Here is a 20,115-nt window from a genome sequence, read left to right as displayed (position 1 = left end):
TAAACTAACTGTGTAGCCAAGGAGGACCGTGAACTTCTGATGCCCTTGCCTTCACCTCCTGAGTACTGGGATCAATAACATCACCCAGTTCATGTGGTGCTGGGGACTAAACCCAGGGGCTTTGTATACAAGACAAGCTCCCTGCCAACTGAAGCATGTCCCCAGCGCTTTGCGGCCCTCTGCACTGCTTTGCCAGGCCTGGGAAGATAGAGGAGGGATGCTCCACGGTGAGCACAGCCTTCTGCCCTGTCCTGACACCAGAAGTCATCGATGGGCAACTCTTCTTCCTTGGTTTGCAGGTGCGGAGGACGTGGTGATGGCGTTTTCCAGGTCAGAGACGGAAGACCGGAGGCAGTAGCTGAAAGCCCCTTGGGATACCCTGAAAGCCACCGAGGGCCACAAGATCTGTGGGGCTCCTTTCCCAGTTGAGTGGTAGCAAACCACCTTCCGCTTCCATCCCTCTGCTCCCCTCCCCACCCTACCCCTCACCTTCCCCACCCTAGCCACTCGGCAGGGCTGGCTTCAGGGAGATGCCAGCGGTGGTTTGTGATTGGCTTGAAGGGATGGACTGTGATTGGCTGCAGGAAGAAACCTTTTTATTTTTAAATCTTGACCAACGGAAACCTTTTATTTTTATTTCTGACTCTTTATTTTTTTAAAAATTTGCGCCTCGGTATCTGGCTTCCCCGGAAGCTCTCCGAGCTCTGGTGCTTTATTTAGGTCATTTTTTTAGGATTGTGAAGAGGCCCAATTGGCTGCTTAAACTGGAAAAAGATTGTGATTGGCTGTCTTGTGGGAAATGGTCTTTTCTTTGATTGGCTGCAGGTGTTCTGCTCGTATTACCAACTTCCTCTCTTCTGAATGCAGAAAACAGGGTTTGGGGATAATGTTATATTTGACTTGAAAAAAGAAAAGAAAGAAACCAAATGAGCTTCGCAATGTTTATTACACAAAGGTCTTGCTGCTGCCTTCATGTATTGGGTCCATATTTGAATTTGATTGGCAGTCAATTTGTGGATTTGGTTTCCCATTGGCTCACCCCTGACTCCCGTTGCCATGGGCTTACTTCCACTCTGCTGGTTATTGGAGGCCTGAGGGCACACCTGGAGATTGTGTGCTTTATTGACCACACATGCCTCCCCTAGCAAAAGGACTCCAGGGACCATGAGCCGGGTCCACAGCTGGAAGAAGCCCAGAGCTCAGGGCTTACCAGGAGGCAGGATTTATGTACTCAGTTCTAAGAGCTGGCAGGCAGCCAGTTTCCCGGGGGGGGGGGGGGGGGGGATCCTGCAGACCTCCCCCACCATCAGCCCATGCTAACCAAGCACGTAACACTGACCAGCAGCGCCTTCCTCTTTGCTGCCTCCTGTGTCTCACTTCCTTGGGACTTAGCATCACCAGATCCTGAAGAAGAGGGGTCTTTACCCGAGCAGATACCCCAGTTTCACTCTCAGACCCCCATAGACCTTCACTCCAAGCACCAACCTAACTCGGCTTCCCAGGGTCCCTTGCAGGGGTGGAAGGTAGGTCTGAGGTAGCAGGTGTGCTCTGGCTGACCCAAGCCCCCACTGCACAGTACCTGTCCATGTCAGCCTCAAAGGGATCGTAACGTGGCTTGTTTATGAGATGCCCACGAGGAAGACCAGCTAGGCCGCCAGTAAGTGGGCCCCACAGGCTAGCCCTCTGGGACACATTTTACAGCAGCTCCTGAGGAGGGTCTGGGTCATCATCCCACCCACCCTTACCCCTACCCCACCTTTTCTGGGAAGTAGAGGAATGGTAAGTGCCTGGGACATCTTGGCGCCAGGGAGTGTACAGGAGCCAACACGTCTTGAGACCAAAGCCGTGGGGGACCTCACTGTTGGTGGATAGTTTGCACTGATCAGCCTAGTTCCAGGAGGAGAATTCAAATGTCATAGCTAAGGCCCATATCCTCCAGCACATGGTCCCTGTCACTGACAGTAGCATGCCACGGCCATTGAGTTCCAGGGAGCAAGGCCAGTGGAGAATCAGCTATGCCCATGCCAGCCTGACCAGCAAGGTCTGAGGGTATCGCTCCTGGAGAGGAGCCGTGTGCGCAGGCGCAGTGAGAGTTCACGCACAGGCAGACACTCACACTGTGCCAGTTCAGCTGGCCTGGAGATGCGGCTGAGCCCCTGGGCAGAGATGGGGTTCTTCAGTCCCACTCACTCAGGAGAGTGTGTAAAGTAGGGTGCTGCCACCTTCAGTTGGCTCCTGCGACTCCCTCGGAGCCGAGCCCTGGTGGTAGGCGGTGGCGTGTGCTCACTCTTCCAGCACTGATGGGCTCCCCTGCTGAGGAAGTGCAAGTGTCCTGTGGCTTCTTACTCCAATGGAAAGTCTGTCTAATGGAGAAAAACAGAACAATAAAGATTTTCATAGCCCGATGGGTGAGATGAGCTGGTTTCTCTCTCAAAGCTGCCATTGCTGGGGCGCTTCTCAGGAGCGTGGGGAGGAGGGAGGGCAGTGTGAAGTTTCCTATGTTTATAGCCTGGGCTGGGAATGTAACTCAGTCAACAGCTGATCGTGCGGGAAGCCCCGGGTTGATCCTTAGCATCATACAGACGGGTTGTGTGTCACAGACCTGTAATCCCAGGAATCATGAGGCTGAGGCAGGAGGATTGAGGTGGGTTCCAGTTCAGCCTGGGCTACAATGATGCTCTGTCTCAAGAAAAGGGAAAAAAACCGAGCTGGGCATATTCCCACAACTCTCATTCTCAGCTCTAGTGAGGGGGGAGCAGAACTAGGAGTTCACAGTCAGCTGTGGCTGTATAGTTAGTCCTGGGCAGTCTGGACTGCATGAGACCTCACCTCAGAAAGGGATGGGGCATGGTGCTCTGGCACATTTAATCCCAGCACTCAGGAGACAGGTGGTAGGTCTCTGAGGCCAGACTGCTCTACAGAGACAGTTTCAAGACAGCCAAAGCACATAGGGAAACCCGGTCTCAAGAGGGGGAGTGGGAGGAGAGTGCTGGACATGTAGCTCTACTGATACTGTGTTTGTGTAGCACAGCATAGAACCCCTGGGTTTGATTCCCACCCAGCACCATGTAAGGCAGGTGTGGTAGCACGTATGCACAATCCCAGCACTTGGGCCTCTGATGGAGGTGGAGAACCTCTGGAAGTGACTTGTGGTTATGCTCACATAATCCCAGCACTTGGGCCTCTGATGGAGGAGAACCTCTGGAAGGGACTTGTGGTTATGCTCACATCAACTTGGTCTGTCCTCTGTGATTCCACATCTGTACACAATTCCTTATCTGTACGGCACACTGAGTTAGCCAAACTTAAATGAAACGCCTATTCAAAGGGTCAGGCAAAAGAAAGACGCGTGTAGAATCTACCCTCTCCCTGCAGTTCTAAGCCCCAGGGCAAACTTGTACTCTATCTAGTTAATTGCTCCAAGGAAGGGGCTGGCTGACTCAGGTCCAGCCTCTTAGCTGAGCAGGGGTGGAGCTGGGAGTCATTCAACTTGCGCTGTCTGAGCACACTGAGTCTGTAGAAGGAAGTAAGTCACTAAAATGACGGACGCTCAGCAGTGAAGAGAAAGGGTCCCCCGGAGCCACCTGGCCGCACACAGCAGGACCCTCAGGGATCTGCCTTCCTGGCCGCAGGTGCTTGCCGCTGATAATGAGCTTGGAGGGTGGGGCTGGGATAAAGATGCAGTGGGGTGTGCAAATACAGCCTGGGGGCGGGGCTCGGGAGCTGGAGGGCAAGTGTTTCCCATTCCCAGGGTAGGAGACTGCAGAGAATGAAGTGTTTCTCTGTTCCCTTAGGTGAGTAAGCAGCTGTAGCATCCAGGCTCCTCTCAGCCTTTAAACAGGATCCTTTGTCTGAGAGAAATCTTTCCCTTCTGTGGCAGCTGGTCCAGCTGAGGGAGGCAGGAGCCAACTTCCTGGACCCCAAGGGACCTCAGCACTGCCCTACACCTTTCCCACAAGATGAACTAGGCTCAGACTAGCCAGGGGAGCCCCATTTAGAAACCATTTACCCTCTCTGAGGTCCTTTGAAATAATGTGATATTCTGGGAGACAGCTGGGTGGGTTAGGAAGTGAAGCCAGTGATATAATTGTACTTTAAAAAAGTCGCTGGGCAGCCGGGTGGTGGTGGTGCAGGCCTTTAATCCCAGCACTCGGGAGGCAGAGGCAGGCGGATCTCCGTGAGTTCGAGACCAGCCTGGTCTACAAGAGCTAGTTCCAGGACAGGCTCCAAAACCACAGAGAAATCCTGTCTTGAAAAACCAAAATAAATAAATAAATAAATTAATTAATTAATTAAATTAAATTAAATTAAAAAAAAAAGTCGCTGGGCAGTGGTGGCGCACACCTTTAATCCCAGCCCTGGGGAGGCAGAGACAGGTGGATCTCTGTGAGTTCGAGACCAGCCTAGTCTACAAAATGAGTTTCAGGACAGCCTATTACACAGAGAAACCCTGTCTCAAAAAAGAAAAAAAACAAAGCTGGGTGTAGTGGTGCACACCTTTAATCCCAGTACTTGGGAGGCAGAGGCAGGTGGATCTGAGTTAGAGGCCAGCCTAGTCTACAGATGAGTTCTAGGACAGCCAGAGCTACACAGAGAAACCCTGTCAAGAAAACAAAAACCAAAAAAAAACAAACAAACAACAACAAAAAAAAACAGGGTTTCATATATCCCAGGCTAGCCTCACAATATGGCCTTGAATTTCCGATCCTCCAGCCTCAACTTCCTGAGTATTGGGCTTGCAAGTGTGGGCCAGGTTTATGCAGTTCTGGTTATAAAACCAGTGTCATGCATGCTAGATGACCACTCTGCCAGTTAAACTACATTCTCAGCCCTCACAAGTGTCTTTAATATCAGCTAGGGTCTTGTCTCCACCTGGACAACCTGGATACTTTCCAGAAAGCCAGCTTCACCTTTCCTGCCTCTGGGCCTCTTCCTAAGGCTCTGGGGAAGACATTTCTGTTTACACACCTGTGGGAGCCCCACCAGCCCCACCCACCCTGCACAGCCCTGGGAGGTAACATCAGACCCACGGCCTTCTAGAATTTCCACTTCCTGACCTTGCATCCAGCGGAAGAAGGTGAACATTTACAAATATCGTTCATTCCTTTGTACACATGCTGTAATTTATTTAAGTGTGGCCCTTAATCCCTAAATTCCTATTTCCATGGTGTCTGGGCAGAAGTCATTGGGGTCGGATGATGTCACAGGGTGGGACCCCGTGGTGACACTGGTGCCTTTACTGGAGGAAGAGACCTGCGCGGGCTTACTCTGCATCCCCAAGTGCCGCTGTCCACCGTGCCACAGCGCAGCACCAAAGCCTCCACTAGACGCCCACGCCTTTGTACTTCACAGCCTCCAAAGCCAGGAGCCAAATAAGCTTCTTTACGGCTTGCCTAGTCCCAGACATTTTGATGCAGCAACAGAAAACTGTCCAAGACATCGGGCATCTCCCACGTCGCAGTCTTGATAGCACAGCTGATAACTACTAGATGCTAATGGGCGGTGTATAGCGCTCTGCAAGTGCCAGCCCGAGGAGTGGGTGACGTCATCGTATTCCTGGTCTGCCCCTGGTCTGCCATCTTCTCTCTGCTTTCTTTCCTACCATACCATGCAGACATGGCAATTCACTGCTAAGCTAAGCTGGTTTTTCTAGAAACTTCTCTTCCACTCTTGGACTTAGAACATTGTTTGCTCCCACAGAGTACATCTTTATGTCTGGATGAAAAGTAAACAAATACAAAAAGGAAGAACATCACTGCTCCTAGGTATGGTGGAAGACAGTTTGCTGTAGATTAAAGAGCTAACATAGCTAGAGGCAGAGACATCTGGGAGAGTCCAGAGTGGACATGACCCTGAGCCCTGTGAGGGAAGGGGAGGGCAGAGAGGAAAGCCAGGTGTAGCAACCAAGTGGGCCAAAGGTAAAAGGGGAGGGTAACCAAAATGAAGAGTCTCTGGGCAGCCCAACCCCTGGGCCGGAGAGTTCAGGGGAGAGGGCAGGTATGCCTGTAACAGGTAGGGACTGGGGGATGCTGGAGAAGCTGGCTGGCAGCAGCGTCCACTTCAACATGTTAAATAGGCACCTCCATTTGTCCCAGGGTTTGAGACCTAACAATGTCCACATGGCCAGGGTCTGGGGAAAGATGGTTTAGAGCGAGAGCTCTGGAGGCCGACAGGCCTGAAAGCCGTGTGACAGAGGAGCACCCGTCCCACGAGGCTGCTACAGAGGAGTAATGACAACATGTAGGACATGCTCAGCAGTGTGACCCATGCACCGTGGGTGGTCAGGACATACGGTCACCATGAAGTCACCCTGGCGGGTGTCCCTTTGCCCCCACCTGCTCAGAAGTCATACAGAAGACAGTCTTATCTACAGTACTTGGGGAGAAGCCCAGCCCCAGGTCCAATTACTTGCCTATTAATTGCTTTCTGATGAGGCTAGGCAAGCCAAGGCCGAGGTTTCTCCCCCATCACCGCAGAGCCTCTGCCTCCCTTAAGAGGCTTTGCTGCCCATGGGGGAAGGGTGTTAACTGGAGTGGTGTCCCTTGGCCTTCTCCAGCTGGTGCAGAGAGGGGGTCCCCCAGATGGCAAAGCAAGCAGAGCCTGGGCACAGCATCTCTGCCTTCCGGGGGCCTCTTGTGTTCAAACTCCAAACGCAATTCCAGCCAGGCAGGGAAGGGGATAAAATTAAATCCTCGATCATGATCAAGTGGTTAAAATAAGCCATCGCAGCCAGAGGCTCCCTCCCACTGCGCCAGCTCTGTTCTCAGCAGGCAGGAGGAGGAGGAGGAGGAGAAAGAAGAGAGAGGCACCCTGTGTGCCCAACACCCATGGGGACCCAGTGCCCAGGCTGCCACCCTGTGTGCCCAACACCCATGGGGACCCAGGGCCCAGGCTGCCACCCTGTTCCTAGATGGGCTGCCCTGGCCTTACTGGGGCTAGGAACTCACACTAAGGGTAGCTGCCCCAGGGGACATCCAACACTTTATCCAAGAAGACAGGTCCTGAGCTTGGGGTGGGGAGTGTCCAGTACTGTAGGTCAGGGTTCAAATTCAGACTGCCAGTTACTAGCCGTGTACTGTGGGAGTCACAGGAGGTCTCTGAGTCCTTGTTTCTTCATCTGGAATGTAAGAACAATGGCACTTACCTCATCGACAACTGCCCGCAGTCACCAGCCGTGGTGTGCCAAGGGTGGGATCATGTGGTGTGTGGAACAGCCTGCCTGGGGCTCAGACAGGGGCCTATGCTGACTGGAGAGAACTTCAAAATGGTAAGACCAAGTGAAGGCCTGCTCCTTCTTTCTCCCCTATTCCCATCCCCTACACCTCCGCCCTGCACCCCCCTCCATGCAGGGGCTGCTCTGTCTCTCAACCTTTGCCTCCCCTTCTCCCCCTTAGGGAGCCAACCCTGTCTGCTGGCTCTGTCCACGCAGCGCTCCTCCAAGGGTCTAGGTGGGCTGGGGCTAAGGACAACTGGGTGAAATTTCCCTCCATGGTGGGTAATGCCCCAAGGCCAGGTACCTCTCTGTCTTCCCCACCCAGCCTCAAAACTGGCATCAGGCAGAGACCTCATCCTCTCACTGTGGATCACGGTCGACCCCAACCGGAGGCAGCGCCTGGCGGTGATGGCTGGTATCGCTGTAACCTGGCAGGGCAGAGCCTGCTGTGCCGGAAGATCTGTGAATATATATGGTGTGCTCCAGGGGTGTACCTTGGCTGAGGATCTAGGAAGCCGAGTGAGAAAACAATGAGGTGGTAAAAATAGCCCTTTGTTTACGTAGCGCACATCCTTGTGTGTCCTTGCATGAAACAGAAACCACAGCAGCAAGATGCAGGGTGAACCATGATGGAGGAGTTCAGCCTCCAGTGCAGAAGGTCCTGGCTGGACAGGACTGGGGGCATCCACCCCTGTGGGAGAGGATCCCATGTAACCTCCCATGTTATCTTGATAGCTGGGTCCTTTTGTGTGGTTATTGCTGTGGCCCCTTAGAAAGGCCTTGCTCCCCATCCCAGCCCTGGAGTCCGTGGGGCCCAGTGGCGCCTGGCTGCTTTTTATTTTCTCCATTCTTAGCTAGGCTACTCGACCAGCTACCCCTTTGGGAGTTTGTTCCCAGGGACATTGCATCATCCTGGGAGACTCTGGCCATAGTGGTCTTTGAACTCTCCTCATGCTGACCCACCTGCCCACCGGAAGTGCTGAAGCTTTCTTCTGAGAGGCAGCCACCTGGTATGGACAACCTGGAATCTGTCTAGAACCTTTCTCTAGCTCTTTCAGAGATCCCCCAAAGCATACGGCTGCCTACCGAGGTGAGCCCCAAGACTCCTCCAGGCTCCTGGAGAGTTAGCCCAATCCACCAACCCACCCTGAGCCAACAGTGCTTCTGCTAGATCCCAACTAGTCAGGACCGGCGGGCAGGCAGAGACGCGGGACCCAGCCCTGCCCTTGAGTTGCTGAGGTTGCTGGAGTCAGACTTGGAAAAATTCTCATCACCCAGAGGAGGACAAGTCACAACAGGCAGACCCAGGCTTGCCAGCAGCGAGGAATACTGTCCCTTTGGAACTCCTGCACAGGCCCATGGGGACTTTCTGCTTTGTCATGTAGCTGATGGGAAAGTCAGGGAAGGTACAGAGGCCTGCAGGTCTGCCGGTCCCTGATCCAGAAAGCTTCAGGTATGGAAAACCCAGGGCTGATTTGTCTGGACTAGCCCGGAAGCTTTGCTAGAGAGCCAGCTCTGTTCCGTCAGCACCCCAGTCCTGGGTGGGGGTTCCCCAATATGTTGGAGAGCAGCAGCCAGCACCAGTTCTGGCTGGATTTATCCACCCCTCTCTAAGCTGTATTGCTTCCTGGGACATCTAGGGAGGAGGAAGAGGAGAAGGGCTGTCCCACTCAGCTGTCCTGCTGGCACAGAGGATTTACCCAGCCCTACCTTCCAGGAGCTGAGACTTGAGGAGGCAGAGAGGCTTAGGGGATTACTGTCTGGAGGTCACCAGGGGGCCACATGGGGAAGGGTAGAGTACCAAGGAGAGCAATAGACTCACCTGCAGCCAGGGCTGGATTTGTCCACTTCCCCTCCACCCCCCCCCTTAGGTAACTCTGTTCCTTATGTCTGAGCCTCAGGGAGCCTGTGGGTCTCATTGTTGGTTCATTTTCCCCCCTTTTTTGAGACAGGGTTTCTCTGTGTAGCCCTGGCTGTCCTGGAACTCACTTTGTAGACCAGGCTGATCTTGAACTCACTGAGTCCCAGCTGCCTCTGCCTCCCAAGTGCTGGGATTAAAAGCATGCGCTACCACTGCTGGGCATGGATTCCTAGGCATGCCCATTTAAGTACCTTCCAGATGCTCATATTTCTGTTCCTTTGCTCCCTGGAAGTGTGGTTAATGAAATCGATGCGGTCCAGTAAAGGGTCATGCTGGGTGGCAGCTTTGGAACCACTCTGTAGCATTGCAGAGGTGACTGTCCCCTCAGCCTGAGTCCTGGCAGAGTCGCCTTCTTCTCCATGTATGAGGAAGGAGCCATGGTGGTTCAGGCTCGGGGAGTCTTGGCCTTGTCTGGTTCTGAGGCACAACAAGGCCTCTCCTGGCCATTTGGGTTGTGTGGCCTCATCTCTCAAGCCACTGAAATCTAGGCCTACTCTTGATAGACCCAAAGGTAATCTAGTCTCTGAATCCTAAGATTTCCCAGGCTGCATGACAGCCGTTTGCTTTCTCTGGTGCTTGTGGCAGCACAGGAATGCAGAGCCATCCTGGAAGTCATTAGAAGTCAGCGTTCCCTTCCTGTCCCATGCCCTTGGCCCTCTGACCCTCTTCCCATGACCCCTGCTTGCTCCCTCCAGCCACTGGGGTTTTGCTCTCTGTTCTCCAGACACCCTGAGCTTGCTCTTTGTTGTGTGATGTTTTGCTCTTTTGGCTTTTTGGGGGGGCCCACCACCCAGCTCCCAAATAAATCACACACGATGGCTTATTCTTGGTAACAAATGCCTGGCCATAAGTAGGCTGGTTTCTAGCCAGCTTTTTTTTTTTTTTTTTTTTGGTTTTTCGAGAGAGGGTTTCTCTGTGGCTTTGGAGCCTCTCCTGGAACTAGCTCTGTAGACCAGGCTGGTCTCGAAGTCACAGAGATCCGCCTGCCTCTGCCTCCCGAGTGCTGGGATTAAAGGCATGCGCCACCATCGCCCGGCTGCCAGCTTTTATCTTAAATTATCTCCACTACCTTTTGCTTCTGGTCTTTTATCTTTCTCACTTCTGGATGGCTTATTTTCCTTCATACTCAGTGGCTTGCTGGCTGGTTGGCCCCTATCTTCCCCCTCTCCTTGTTCTCCACTCCGCTCCACTCTCTTTCTGTTTATTCTCTCTGCCGGCCAGTCCCACCTATCCTTGCTCCTGCCTCGGTATTGGCTGTTCATCTCTTTATTAGATCATCAGGCGTTTTAGACAGGCACAGTAACAGCTTCACAGAGTTAAACAAATGCAGCGGAAACAAAAATCATACACCTGAAAAGAATATCCCCAACAGCTCTTATTTTAGAGCTTGCTTTCGTTCTCTCTCTCTCTCTCTCTCTCTCTCTCTCTCTCTAGTGGTGGTGGTGCACACCTTTAATCTCAGCACTTGGGAGGCAGAGGCAGGTGGATCTTTGTAAATTCAAGGCCAGCCTGGTCTAAAGAGCTAGTTCTAGGACAGCCAGAGAAATCTGTCTCAAAAAACAAAACAAAACAAAACAGAATTTCTTTTTTCTGATGCCAGCTTCAGTGATTTCCCCCCTCACATTAGGGTTCCCTGATTGTCTGATTTTTCAGTCTACAAATACTGACGCCTTTGACTTTTTAAATTTGTGGAGTTTTTTGTTGTTGTTGCTTATTCCTTCCATATCGAAAGGAAGCTGTCTGGGAAAGGGACTTGGATCCATCACTACTGTGTGGACATCTAGGCGTGCTGGCCTTGGCCTGCAGTGGCTCACCAGGCCCTCCTGTCCCATTGAGTCTGTCTTGTTGATGAGTTTGGGTCTGCTGCAGTGGTAGGGGTTGGAGCATGGTCAGGGCCTTTCTCTTCACCAAAACACAGCTCAGAGGGCTAAGACGGTTGTTGGAACCACAGCCTTGGGGCCTGGGCCTGGAGCCTCAGTGCTGCCTCCTGAATGCTCCTTTAGGACCCTCTGCTCCTTTGGGACTCTCTGCTTCTCGCTGCTGTGTGACCTCAACTTTTGTTCTCACACAGATTGGACCTCTCTCCCTGCCAACTCCCAGCGATGCTGGTGGAAAGAAAGCCGTTTCCTCCAGGTCCCAAAGGAACCCCAAGGTGTGCAACCTGCTGGACCTCTCACGACGGCTGGAGATTGTCATTAAGACGGCTTAGTTATAGTTCCACTGACTACGTGAAGCGGGTGTAGCATCCTATTGAAAGGGACATCTCACCACGAGAGGCACACAGAGACCCTGATGGTTCCTAAGAAGGATGCTACGTGCTTAGATTAGGATGTCTACTACAGATCTCTGATGCTGGCTGAACCCTCAGGGTGAGAAATTCTGCTGTAACATCAACCCGCATGGCTCAGTCAGCCTGCCACATGGATGAGGACCCCTGAAAGTAAGACCTCTAAGTCCTTCATGCTTTTGAACTGTCTTTTGAGGTTTATGTGTCTCCCCGCAGGTTGTTCTGCTCCCAGCCTTGCCCAGAGAGGCTTCTACTGCGGTGAGCAGCAGTTAGCGCAGACTCCTGACCATCAAACTGCTGAGAATCAGTGATTATCGAGTGCTCAGCTCTAAGTAGGATCTCTACACTATCACCTCCAAAGCTCAGGCAGCATCGTAAAGAAAAAAAATGCCACCTTTTACACGTAGATCTGCTTGTGCCATCGGAGTGGTTGTGGTGCCATGTGACCTTGCTTGCTGTGCTGGGCACCTAGCAAGTGAGTGACTAGGGACTGTGATGCATACATACTGTGCTGTAAGGGCCTTGAGAAGCCCACAGCAAAGACATCTAAAGTAGACACAAAAGCCAGACAACTGTAAAGACAGCCTTTCCTGCCTACCTGGCCACAGAACTCTTGTTTTTGTTTTATTTTGTTTTGTTTAACACGGATTTGTTTATTTGTTTTTTTTTTTTAAAGGAGACTGCACTTTCGTTTCCTGCCTGCCCAGATCCGAATAATCACACAAAACTATATTAATTTACAACACTGTTTGGTCAACGGCTCAGACATATTTCTAGCTAACTCTTATATCTTAAATTAATCCATTCCTATTAATCTGTGTATCGCCACGAGGCTGTGGTTTACCAGTAAGATTCTGGTGTTTTTCTCCTTGGGCAGTTACATGGTGTCTGCCTGACCCTGTCTTCTTTCTCCCTGCGTTCAGTTTAGTTTTCCTGCCTAGCTCTATTCTGCCTTGTCATAGGTCAAAGCAGCTTCTTTATTAACCAATGGTAATAAAACATTCACAGCACACAGAGGGGCTTCTCACATCACGTTTATTTGCGTGTAGCCCAAGATGGCCTCAAACTCACTCTGTAGCTTCTGCTGGCCTTGAACACCTGATCCTCCTGTCATTGTCTTACCTGTGATTACAGGTATACACTACCACGCATGGTTTGAACCCAGCCACTACCCCTCCTCTGCCTTTTATTTACTTATTTATTGATCTATCTATCTATTGATCCAGCTATCTATCTATCTATCTATGTTTTTTTTTTTTTATCGAGATAGGATTTCTCTGTATAGCTTTGGAGCCTGTCCTGGAACTAGCTCTTTTTTTTTTTTTAAATATTTATTTATTTATTATGTATACAGTATTGTCAGTATTCTGTTTGCATGTGTGCCTGCAGGCCAGAAGAGGGCACCAGATCTCCTTACGGATGGTTGTGAGCCACCATGTGGTTGCTGGGAATTGAACTCAGGACCTTTGGAAGAGCAGTCAGTGCTCTTAACCTCTGAGCCATCTCTCCAGCCCCCTGGAACTAGCTCTTGTAGACCAGGCTGGTCTCAGAACTCAGAGATCTGCCTGCCTCTGCTCCCTGAGGGCTGGGATTAAAGATGTGTGCCATCACTGCCTGCCGGCTGCCTTTCTTTCTTTTTTTTCCTTTTTTCCTTTTAGTTTAGAGACAGAACAGAATCTTGCTAAGAAGCTTAGGCAGGCTTTGACCTCACTGTGTCACTTGCTCAGGCCTTGAATTCTCATTTACTCTTTAGACTTTGGACATAACTGAACTAGGTAAGGTCTCACCCTGATGGCCTCATTTTAACTTGATGACCTTAGTACAGACCTAGTTAAGGTCACGTTCTGACAACCTGGAGATAAGGAATTCAACATACACATTTGGGGAGACACAGTTCAGCCCACAATAGTGGGCATACTGTGCAAAGGGCATCCCCGGTCTCTACCTCGAGAGTGCACAACACCTTAGCCAAAAGTTCATGGCTTGTGGCCTGCTGGAAGAGACAGCGAGCCCATAATCGTGTTAATTGCTGCAAAGCTACGTCTGCAATTAATACGCCCGTGGAACAAAGAGTAAACGCTCTAATGGTGCGTAATTAGCCCTCAGCGACACCCTCGGCCGAGCTTTGCTGCGAGCTCCGCTGTTTACGCTCCTCTCCGGATTAGCAAAAATGAACAAATTAACATCTGTTTCCCCTTTCCCCATGCTGGGGGTGGCGGGGTTCAGGGGTGTGGCGTGGAGCTGGCACCGAGGGCTGGAGTCAGGTGGTTGGGAAAGTGTGCTTTAGTCTCTGTTATAGTGGGGGAATTCACACACAGGGTGAGGGCAGCTGGGGCCCTGAGACAGGTCTGTGTGGCACTGGGAAATCTGAAGCTCGGAGCTGCAGTCTCTCAGTAGAGGTCACTTCTGGAGTAGAGGAGGTCAAGTCCAGAGGCAGGTGGCTGACTGGTGAAGGGGGTGCCAAACCCCCCACGACCCCAGACACAGCTCAGGACTCCCGTTTCTTACTCCTTTTCCCCTCTCAGCACAGCCTTGTGCTTTGTGTCTGCAAGACCTCAGGGACAGACCTGACAGTCCTGCTCACCTAGCTCCTCCCCCCAAACACACACAGGAAGGTGCCCTCTTCAGGCCTAGAGGCTGTAAGGCTTGTCAGCCTTGACAAGAGGCACCAGCTACACAGTGCCGAGGCCTGTCAGAGCCTTAAACCTCTCTCTTAACATAGCTGGAACTCTTCTCTGGCCTCCCATCTGCCTCTTGCTCTAACTCCCTGGCCTCACCAAAACATGCCAGGGAAGAACTGCCATTAGCCTATGGTTTAGTCTTTATGCTCCCACCCATCCCAGCTCCGAGCTGGGCCTCTGCCGGCTGGCTGTCAGGAGGCCTCCATCCTCACCGACTCCTCAGGGGCCCTCCTCTCCTTTGTGGGTCCCTAGTTTGTCTTTCTCCCCCTCCATCCTTAAAGGCGGTGAGGGTCTGTTTCGCTAGCTATCCTTGTCCGTTCTCAGGTCTCTCTGGCCTCCTCCTGGCTCCTGCTTATCAGTACTCATTGAGTATTCCCTGAGCTCTGTAGCTGGCTGTGGAGGCGACTGTCATCCCCAGACAGGCAGCCCGCTCATCTGCGGCCCGGCACTGCAACCTGACCGAGGTGAATGAGGCCCTGAGGGAACATGGGTGGCAGGACAGGGGAGAGGAACAGGAGCAGCCCTCCTTCTGGGGTGTGAGCACAAAGGAGCAGGGGCAGAGAAGTCCCATCCATCCTTCCTGCCACCACAGGTGCTCCCTTTCTTTGGTTTTACTCATAGTGCTGGGCCCTAGGGACAAGGCTTGCCAGGATATTCTAGACTCCTGACTCCGGTACTCAAAGATGTCAGTACTAAGTCAAGTGCCTTGACTTAGACTCCACCCATTTTTGTGGATTTATTTTTTTTTTCAGACTGCGTCTTACTATATATTTAGTCTTGATTGGCCTGAAATTACTATGTTAACCAGGCTAGTCTTGAGCTCACAGAGATCTGTCACTGCATCTTTGTGTGTGTGTGTGTGTGTGTGTGTGTCTGCACACATGCGCATGGATGTGTCGCCCTGGCTGTCCTGGAACTCCTTCTGTAGACCAGGCTGGCCTCTAACTCACAGAGATTCGCCTGCCTCTGCCTCCTAAGAACTAGGATTAAAGGTGTGTGCCATCACTGCCCGGCTCTGCCTCTGCAAATTTTTTAAAAAAAATTATTTATTTTTTATGGTTTTTTTAAACTTTTTATTTTTATTTTTATTTTTTTTAAATCTTTTTTTAATATTTATTTATTTGTTTATTATGTATACAGTATTCTTCCTGCAGGCCTCATTACGGATGGTTGTGAGCCACCATGTGGTTGCTGGGAATTGAACTCAGGACCTTTGGAAGAGCAGGCAATGCTCTTAACCGCTGAGCCATCTCTCCAGCCCAACTTTTTATTTTTTATGTGCATTGGTGTGAAGTGTCAGATCCCCTGGAACTGGATCTTCAGACAGTTGTGAGCTGCCATGTGGGTGTTGGGAATTGAACCCGGGTCCTCTGGAAGAGCAGTCAGTGCTCTTAACCACTGAGCCATCTCTCCAGCCCCCTCTGCATCTTCTTAAGTGCTGAGATTAAAGCCAAGTATCACCATGCTTAGAACTTAAGGGATTCTTCAGAAACCAGCAGATGAAGACATGGTCAAATGTGTCTATGATTCCAGCCTTCAGGAGACTAAGGGGAAATCATGAGTTTAGGTCAGTCTAGGCTACACAGTAATCAAGTCAGCCGGAGGATGGGGGTGGAGGTATTCCCAGCCTGCTCACAGCTGTGGGTGTGAGATGAAGGATCGTATCCCTGCCTGGACGACAAGCATCCGTTATGGAGCACTCGCAAGGGCCACGCTTCCACGCCATCCCTTGAACAGCACACATCGTTATCACCCTCCTTGTGCAGACAAATATGGGGTGTGGACAGCCCAGGACTGAGGGAGGTGGGAGAGCCAGGGTTACACGAAGGGACCCAGGAAGTGTTTGGACACTTGTCAGGCACCCTGTGCCGACTAGGAGGCTGTCTGCAGTCTGGAAGGGCACAGGGAGACCTCTCCTACAGCTCTCGCCCAGCACTTGGTGCCACCCTGACACTGTGACGCCGTGAGCTCTCAGAGCTGGCGTGGGAAGCGATGAGCTGGACTGTAGGGGGCAGACAGATCTTCATGGCCTTGCAGGCTTCCAATGCTAGCATAGTCGTGATGGGATAGCCATGTTCGCCCTAGGGTTGGCATCTAGGGACAGGTGGCTGACTGGTGAAGAGAGGTGGCAAGCCCTTGTTGGGAATATTATTTTAAGGTGTGTTACTTTTGTTTATGTTGCATTTGTTCAACTCTGTGAAGCTGTGATACTTTGCCTCTCTCGAACGCCTGCTGGTCTAATAAAGGTCTGAACGGCCAATAGCAAGGCAGGAGAAAAGAGACTGGGCTGGCAGGCAGAGACAATATATAGATGAGGTTCAGAGTAGTAGCCCCAGAAGGAGGAGGACATCAGGAGCCAGCCACCCAGCTACACAGCAATCTAAGGAGTAAGAGTAAGATTTAAAGAACTAAGGGAACGTGAAAAGCACAGAGGCCAAAGGGTAGATGGGATAATATAAGTTAAGAAAAGTGGGCAAGAAACAAGCCAAGCTGAGGCCAGGTGTTTATAAATAAGAAGATGGCTCCAGGGAGCTGGAGAGATGGCTCAGTGGTTAAGAGCATTGCCTGCTCTTCCAAAGGTCCTGAGTTCAATTCCCAGCAACCATATGGTGGCTCACAACCATCTGTAATGAGGTCTGTTACCCTCTTCTGGCCTGCAGGCATACACACAGATAGAATACTGTATACATAATAAATAAATGTTTAAAAAAAAAAAAAAAAAAGAAGATGGCTCCATGTGTGTTTACTTGGGAGCTGGGTGGCGGGTCTCCCAGAAGAGCCCTAAGAGCATAACATAGTATTACTACAAGCCCCCGTCTGAGGCATAGATCAGATTCTGGTCCTTCCGTTCGTTCTCTGGCCCTCTCAGCACTTGCTTTGACGCTCTGTGGCCTCAGGGGCACGCTGACAGACTCCACTGTGTGATTTTGGGCAGACCACTTCGCTCCTCCAAAGGCCAGTGTCCTCCTCTGTATGAGAGGGATTATAATTATTTTAATTGTGTGGGATTACTGCCAGCATGGACTCAGACAAGGTAAGCAGCAGCCTTTGTGGAAAGGCTGGCCCATCACAAAGAACGTGGGAGCTGAGCTGGTTAGGTCTCTACAGGGGCCATTAATTCCCCTCTACACAGAGGTGGAAGGAGGGAGGAGGTAGCCCCAAGCAACAGAGTGAGCAGGAGGCTTAGAAAGGCCAGGGTTTGGCTTTTCTTCCCCCTCCTCCTCCAGTGCCTGGAAATTGATGGTTGAGCTTCAAGGCCAAGAAAAAAGAATCATTACAGGGACAAAAAGACCAAAGAGGAGCTGGGGACTTAGCTCAGTGGGAAAATGCACTTGATGAGCAAGCTGACAACTTGAGTCCAGATCTGAAGGCTTTTACACCAGTAGGAAGTGTGTCTGTGCCTCCCCCAGCTGTCTATCCGAGGGCGGGAGGGGGCTCTGCTGCCCATGGCCTGTGGTTTGGGTTGAGAGGGAGAAGGGACGGTAAGAACGTGAGGTTTTCCTTTCTGGCACTCTTAATCCCTGAAATGATAGCTGCTTCTCCGTACTGGAGATTTTCTTGTCCCATACAAATGCAGAGCCATAGAAAGTCCTAGAAAGAGTCAGAAACATAAAGCAAGATGTGGTGGCACAGGCCAGTAATTCTAGTGCTGAGGTAAAACTCCAAGGGTCAGAGACTCAAGGTCATCCTCAAGGTCATCCTCTACCGCACCAAAGCCAAGGCCAGCCTGAGCCGAGGTGAGCACGACTGTGGGGGGTGGGGAGAAAAGAAGAAAAGGTGTAGACCAGGTGATAGAGTGCTTGTCTAGTGTGCATGAGGCCTCCTGGGTTCAAGTCCTCAGGACAGGTGCAACAGAACTCTGGAGGCAGACACAAGATTAGAAGTTCAAGTTCACGGGGTGGTGGTGGCGCACGCCTTTAATCCCAGCACTTGGGAGGCAGAGGCAGGCGGATCTCTGTGACTTCGAGGCCAGCCTGGCCTACAGAGCTAGTTCCAGGGTAAGCTCCAAAACTACAGAGAAACCCTGTCTCGAAAACCCCCCCAAAAGGGGCTGGAGAGATGGCTCAGTGGTTAAGAGCACTGACCTTCTAGAGGTCCTGAGTTCAATTTACAGCAACCACATGGTGGCTCACAGCCATCTATAATGAGACCTGGCACCCCCTTCCGGAAATGCGGGCACACATGGAAGGAATGCTGTACACATAATAAATAAATAAAAAAAAAGAACCCCCCTCCAAAAAAAGAAGTTCAAGTTCATCTTTTGTTTTGAGCTGCATGCAGGCCAGCCTAGGAAACTTGAGACCTTGTCTCAGAAGAAAAAAAAAAAAAAAGCCAGTGGTGCCACACTCCTCGCACTCAGCACTCAGGAGGCAGAGACAGGTTGATCTCAAAAGCAAAACAAAAGTCAAAGTCATGAACACTTAATTAATGACAACAGTACCAATCATTGCTGTCTTGCGCTTGTAGCTGCAGGCGACAGCATTGGGCCCGGTGTTGTTTGTGTCACCCAGTACGGGTGCTAACTAAGGCCCTCACCCAAGGTCACAGGTCTAACGCCCTTCACAAACACAGAAGACTGGACGCGATCTTCTAACAGGGGGAGGTATCCCCTACGGACCACTGGTAAGTTCCTATTGCTCATGTGGTCACCCAAGCGAGTACTACACAGCCGTGAAAAGGAATGAGTGTGTCCATCTCTCTCCTTCCTGGGGGTCTTACACACGCTGTGCAACTGCTCCTCCCTGAGCTACACCCCGCCCTGGGATATTTTCTTAAGTGGAAAAAAAAAAGCAAACTGCAGCGCAGCAGGTGCGATCCGCTGCCTTTCATCTCAGAAAGAGGAGAGAAATACCAAAAATCAAAATAGAAACCAGGCTGGGCGCGGGGGCGGAATCCCAGCGCTGAGGAGACGGAGGAGGATGGGGAGTTCAAGGTCACTCTCTGATGTGGAGCAAGTTTGAGGTCAGGCAGAGCTACAGGAACCTCTATCTCGGACAACAAAAGACAGACGAAACCTCCAAATATCCACAAAGTAGAAAGATAACCAAAAGTAGACAAAAATGGTAAAGGACAGGAGGGAGGAAGTGGAAAGGAGCAGTAGTGAGCCAGACGGTGGTGGCACTCGCCTTTAATCCCCACACTTGGGAGGCAGAGACGGGCAGATTGCTGAGTTCGAGGCCAGCCTAGTCTACAGAGTTTCAGGACAGCCAAAGCTACACAGAGAAACCCTGTCTTGAAAAGCGCCCCCCAATTGCTTTCTAAGTATTACTTCAGAGCCTGGCAGATATTTAATATAACTATAGAACAACTGATCTGAACTTTTACAGCAGGTAGAAGTGAGTAGGAGTATGTTCAACCCTAGTGTGGCCCGCTAGAAACCTTCATTCTACATGGTATCTGGGTCTGTAGCTCAGAGGTAGAATGTTTGACAAGGATGCACAAGGCCTTGAGTTCTATTCCTGGCACTGCCAACAAACAAATAGGAGAAAAAAAGGCTAAAACAACATCAAAAGACTTTTCATCAGGGCTTGCTGACATATACCTGAAGTACTAATACATGGGAGGATAAGACAGGAGGGGCAATACTTCGAGGCCAGGAGCTCGAGAGACGGTTCAGCTGCTGCCCTTCCAAAGGACTTGGGTTCAGTTCCCAGAGCCCATGTCATGTGACTTGCGACCACTTGTAACTCCAATTACAGGGGATCCATCACCCTCTTCTGGCCTTCTTATGCACACGTGTGTGCATACACACACACACACACACACACACACACAATCACATACAATGTAGCTGGTAGAAAGAAAGTTCAAAGCCAGCATGAGAAACACATAGAGACCTTATGTTAAATGGGGGGAGTCTTTTAACATCCGGAGAGTGACCTGGTCAAGAGATCAGGCTAGACTATGTACTCGAGGTCCTAAGGGGTGCTGGTGGTTTCTTGGCAGTTAGAGTCAGCATGGAGACTCTTCTAACCTCTGTTTGCAGCCCGAGTGGTTGTTTCCCCGGCATATC

General features: G+C 51.1%; 1 protein-coding gene across 3 annotated transcripts in view; it reads left to right on the top strand.

Annotated features, from left to right (window-relative positions):
- The window catches only part of LOC121447914 (beta-catenin-interacting protein 1), a 47,636-nt gene extending 47,000 nt beyond the window's left edge, over window positions 1–636 (top strand). For all 3 annotated transcript variants that reach the window (XM_041651209.1, XM_041651207.1, XM_041651208.1), the window contains one exon: window positions 300–636. In XM_041651209.1, the coding sequence (XP_041507143.1) occupies window positions 300–358 (59 nt within the window). In that variant the 3' untranslated portion in view covers window positions 359–636. The remainder of the gene's footprint in view (window positions 1–299) is intronic.
- Window positions 637–20,115: the final 19,479 nt, after the last annotated feature.

Source organism: Microtus oregoni, unplaced genomic scaffold (assembly GCF_018167655.1).
Source record: "Microtus oregoni isolate MIOR12 unplaced genomic scaffold, Mior012 000005F_ref0000423, whole genome shotgun sequence".
NCBI classification, from domain to species: Eukaryota; Metazoa; Chordata; class Mammalia; order Rodentia; family Cricetidae; genus Microtus; species Microtus oregoni.
This window is presented reverse-complemented; position numbering and strand designations above follow the sequence as displayed.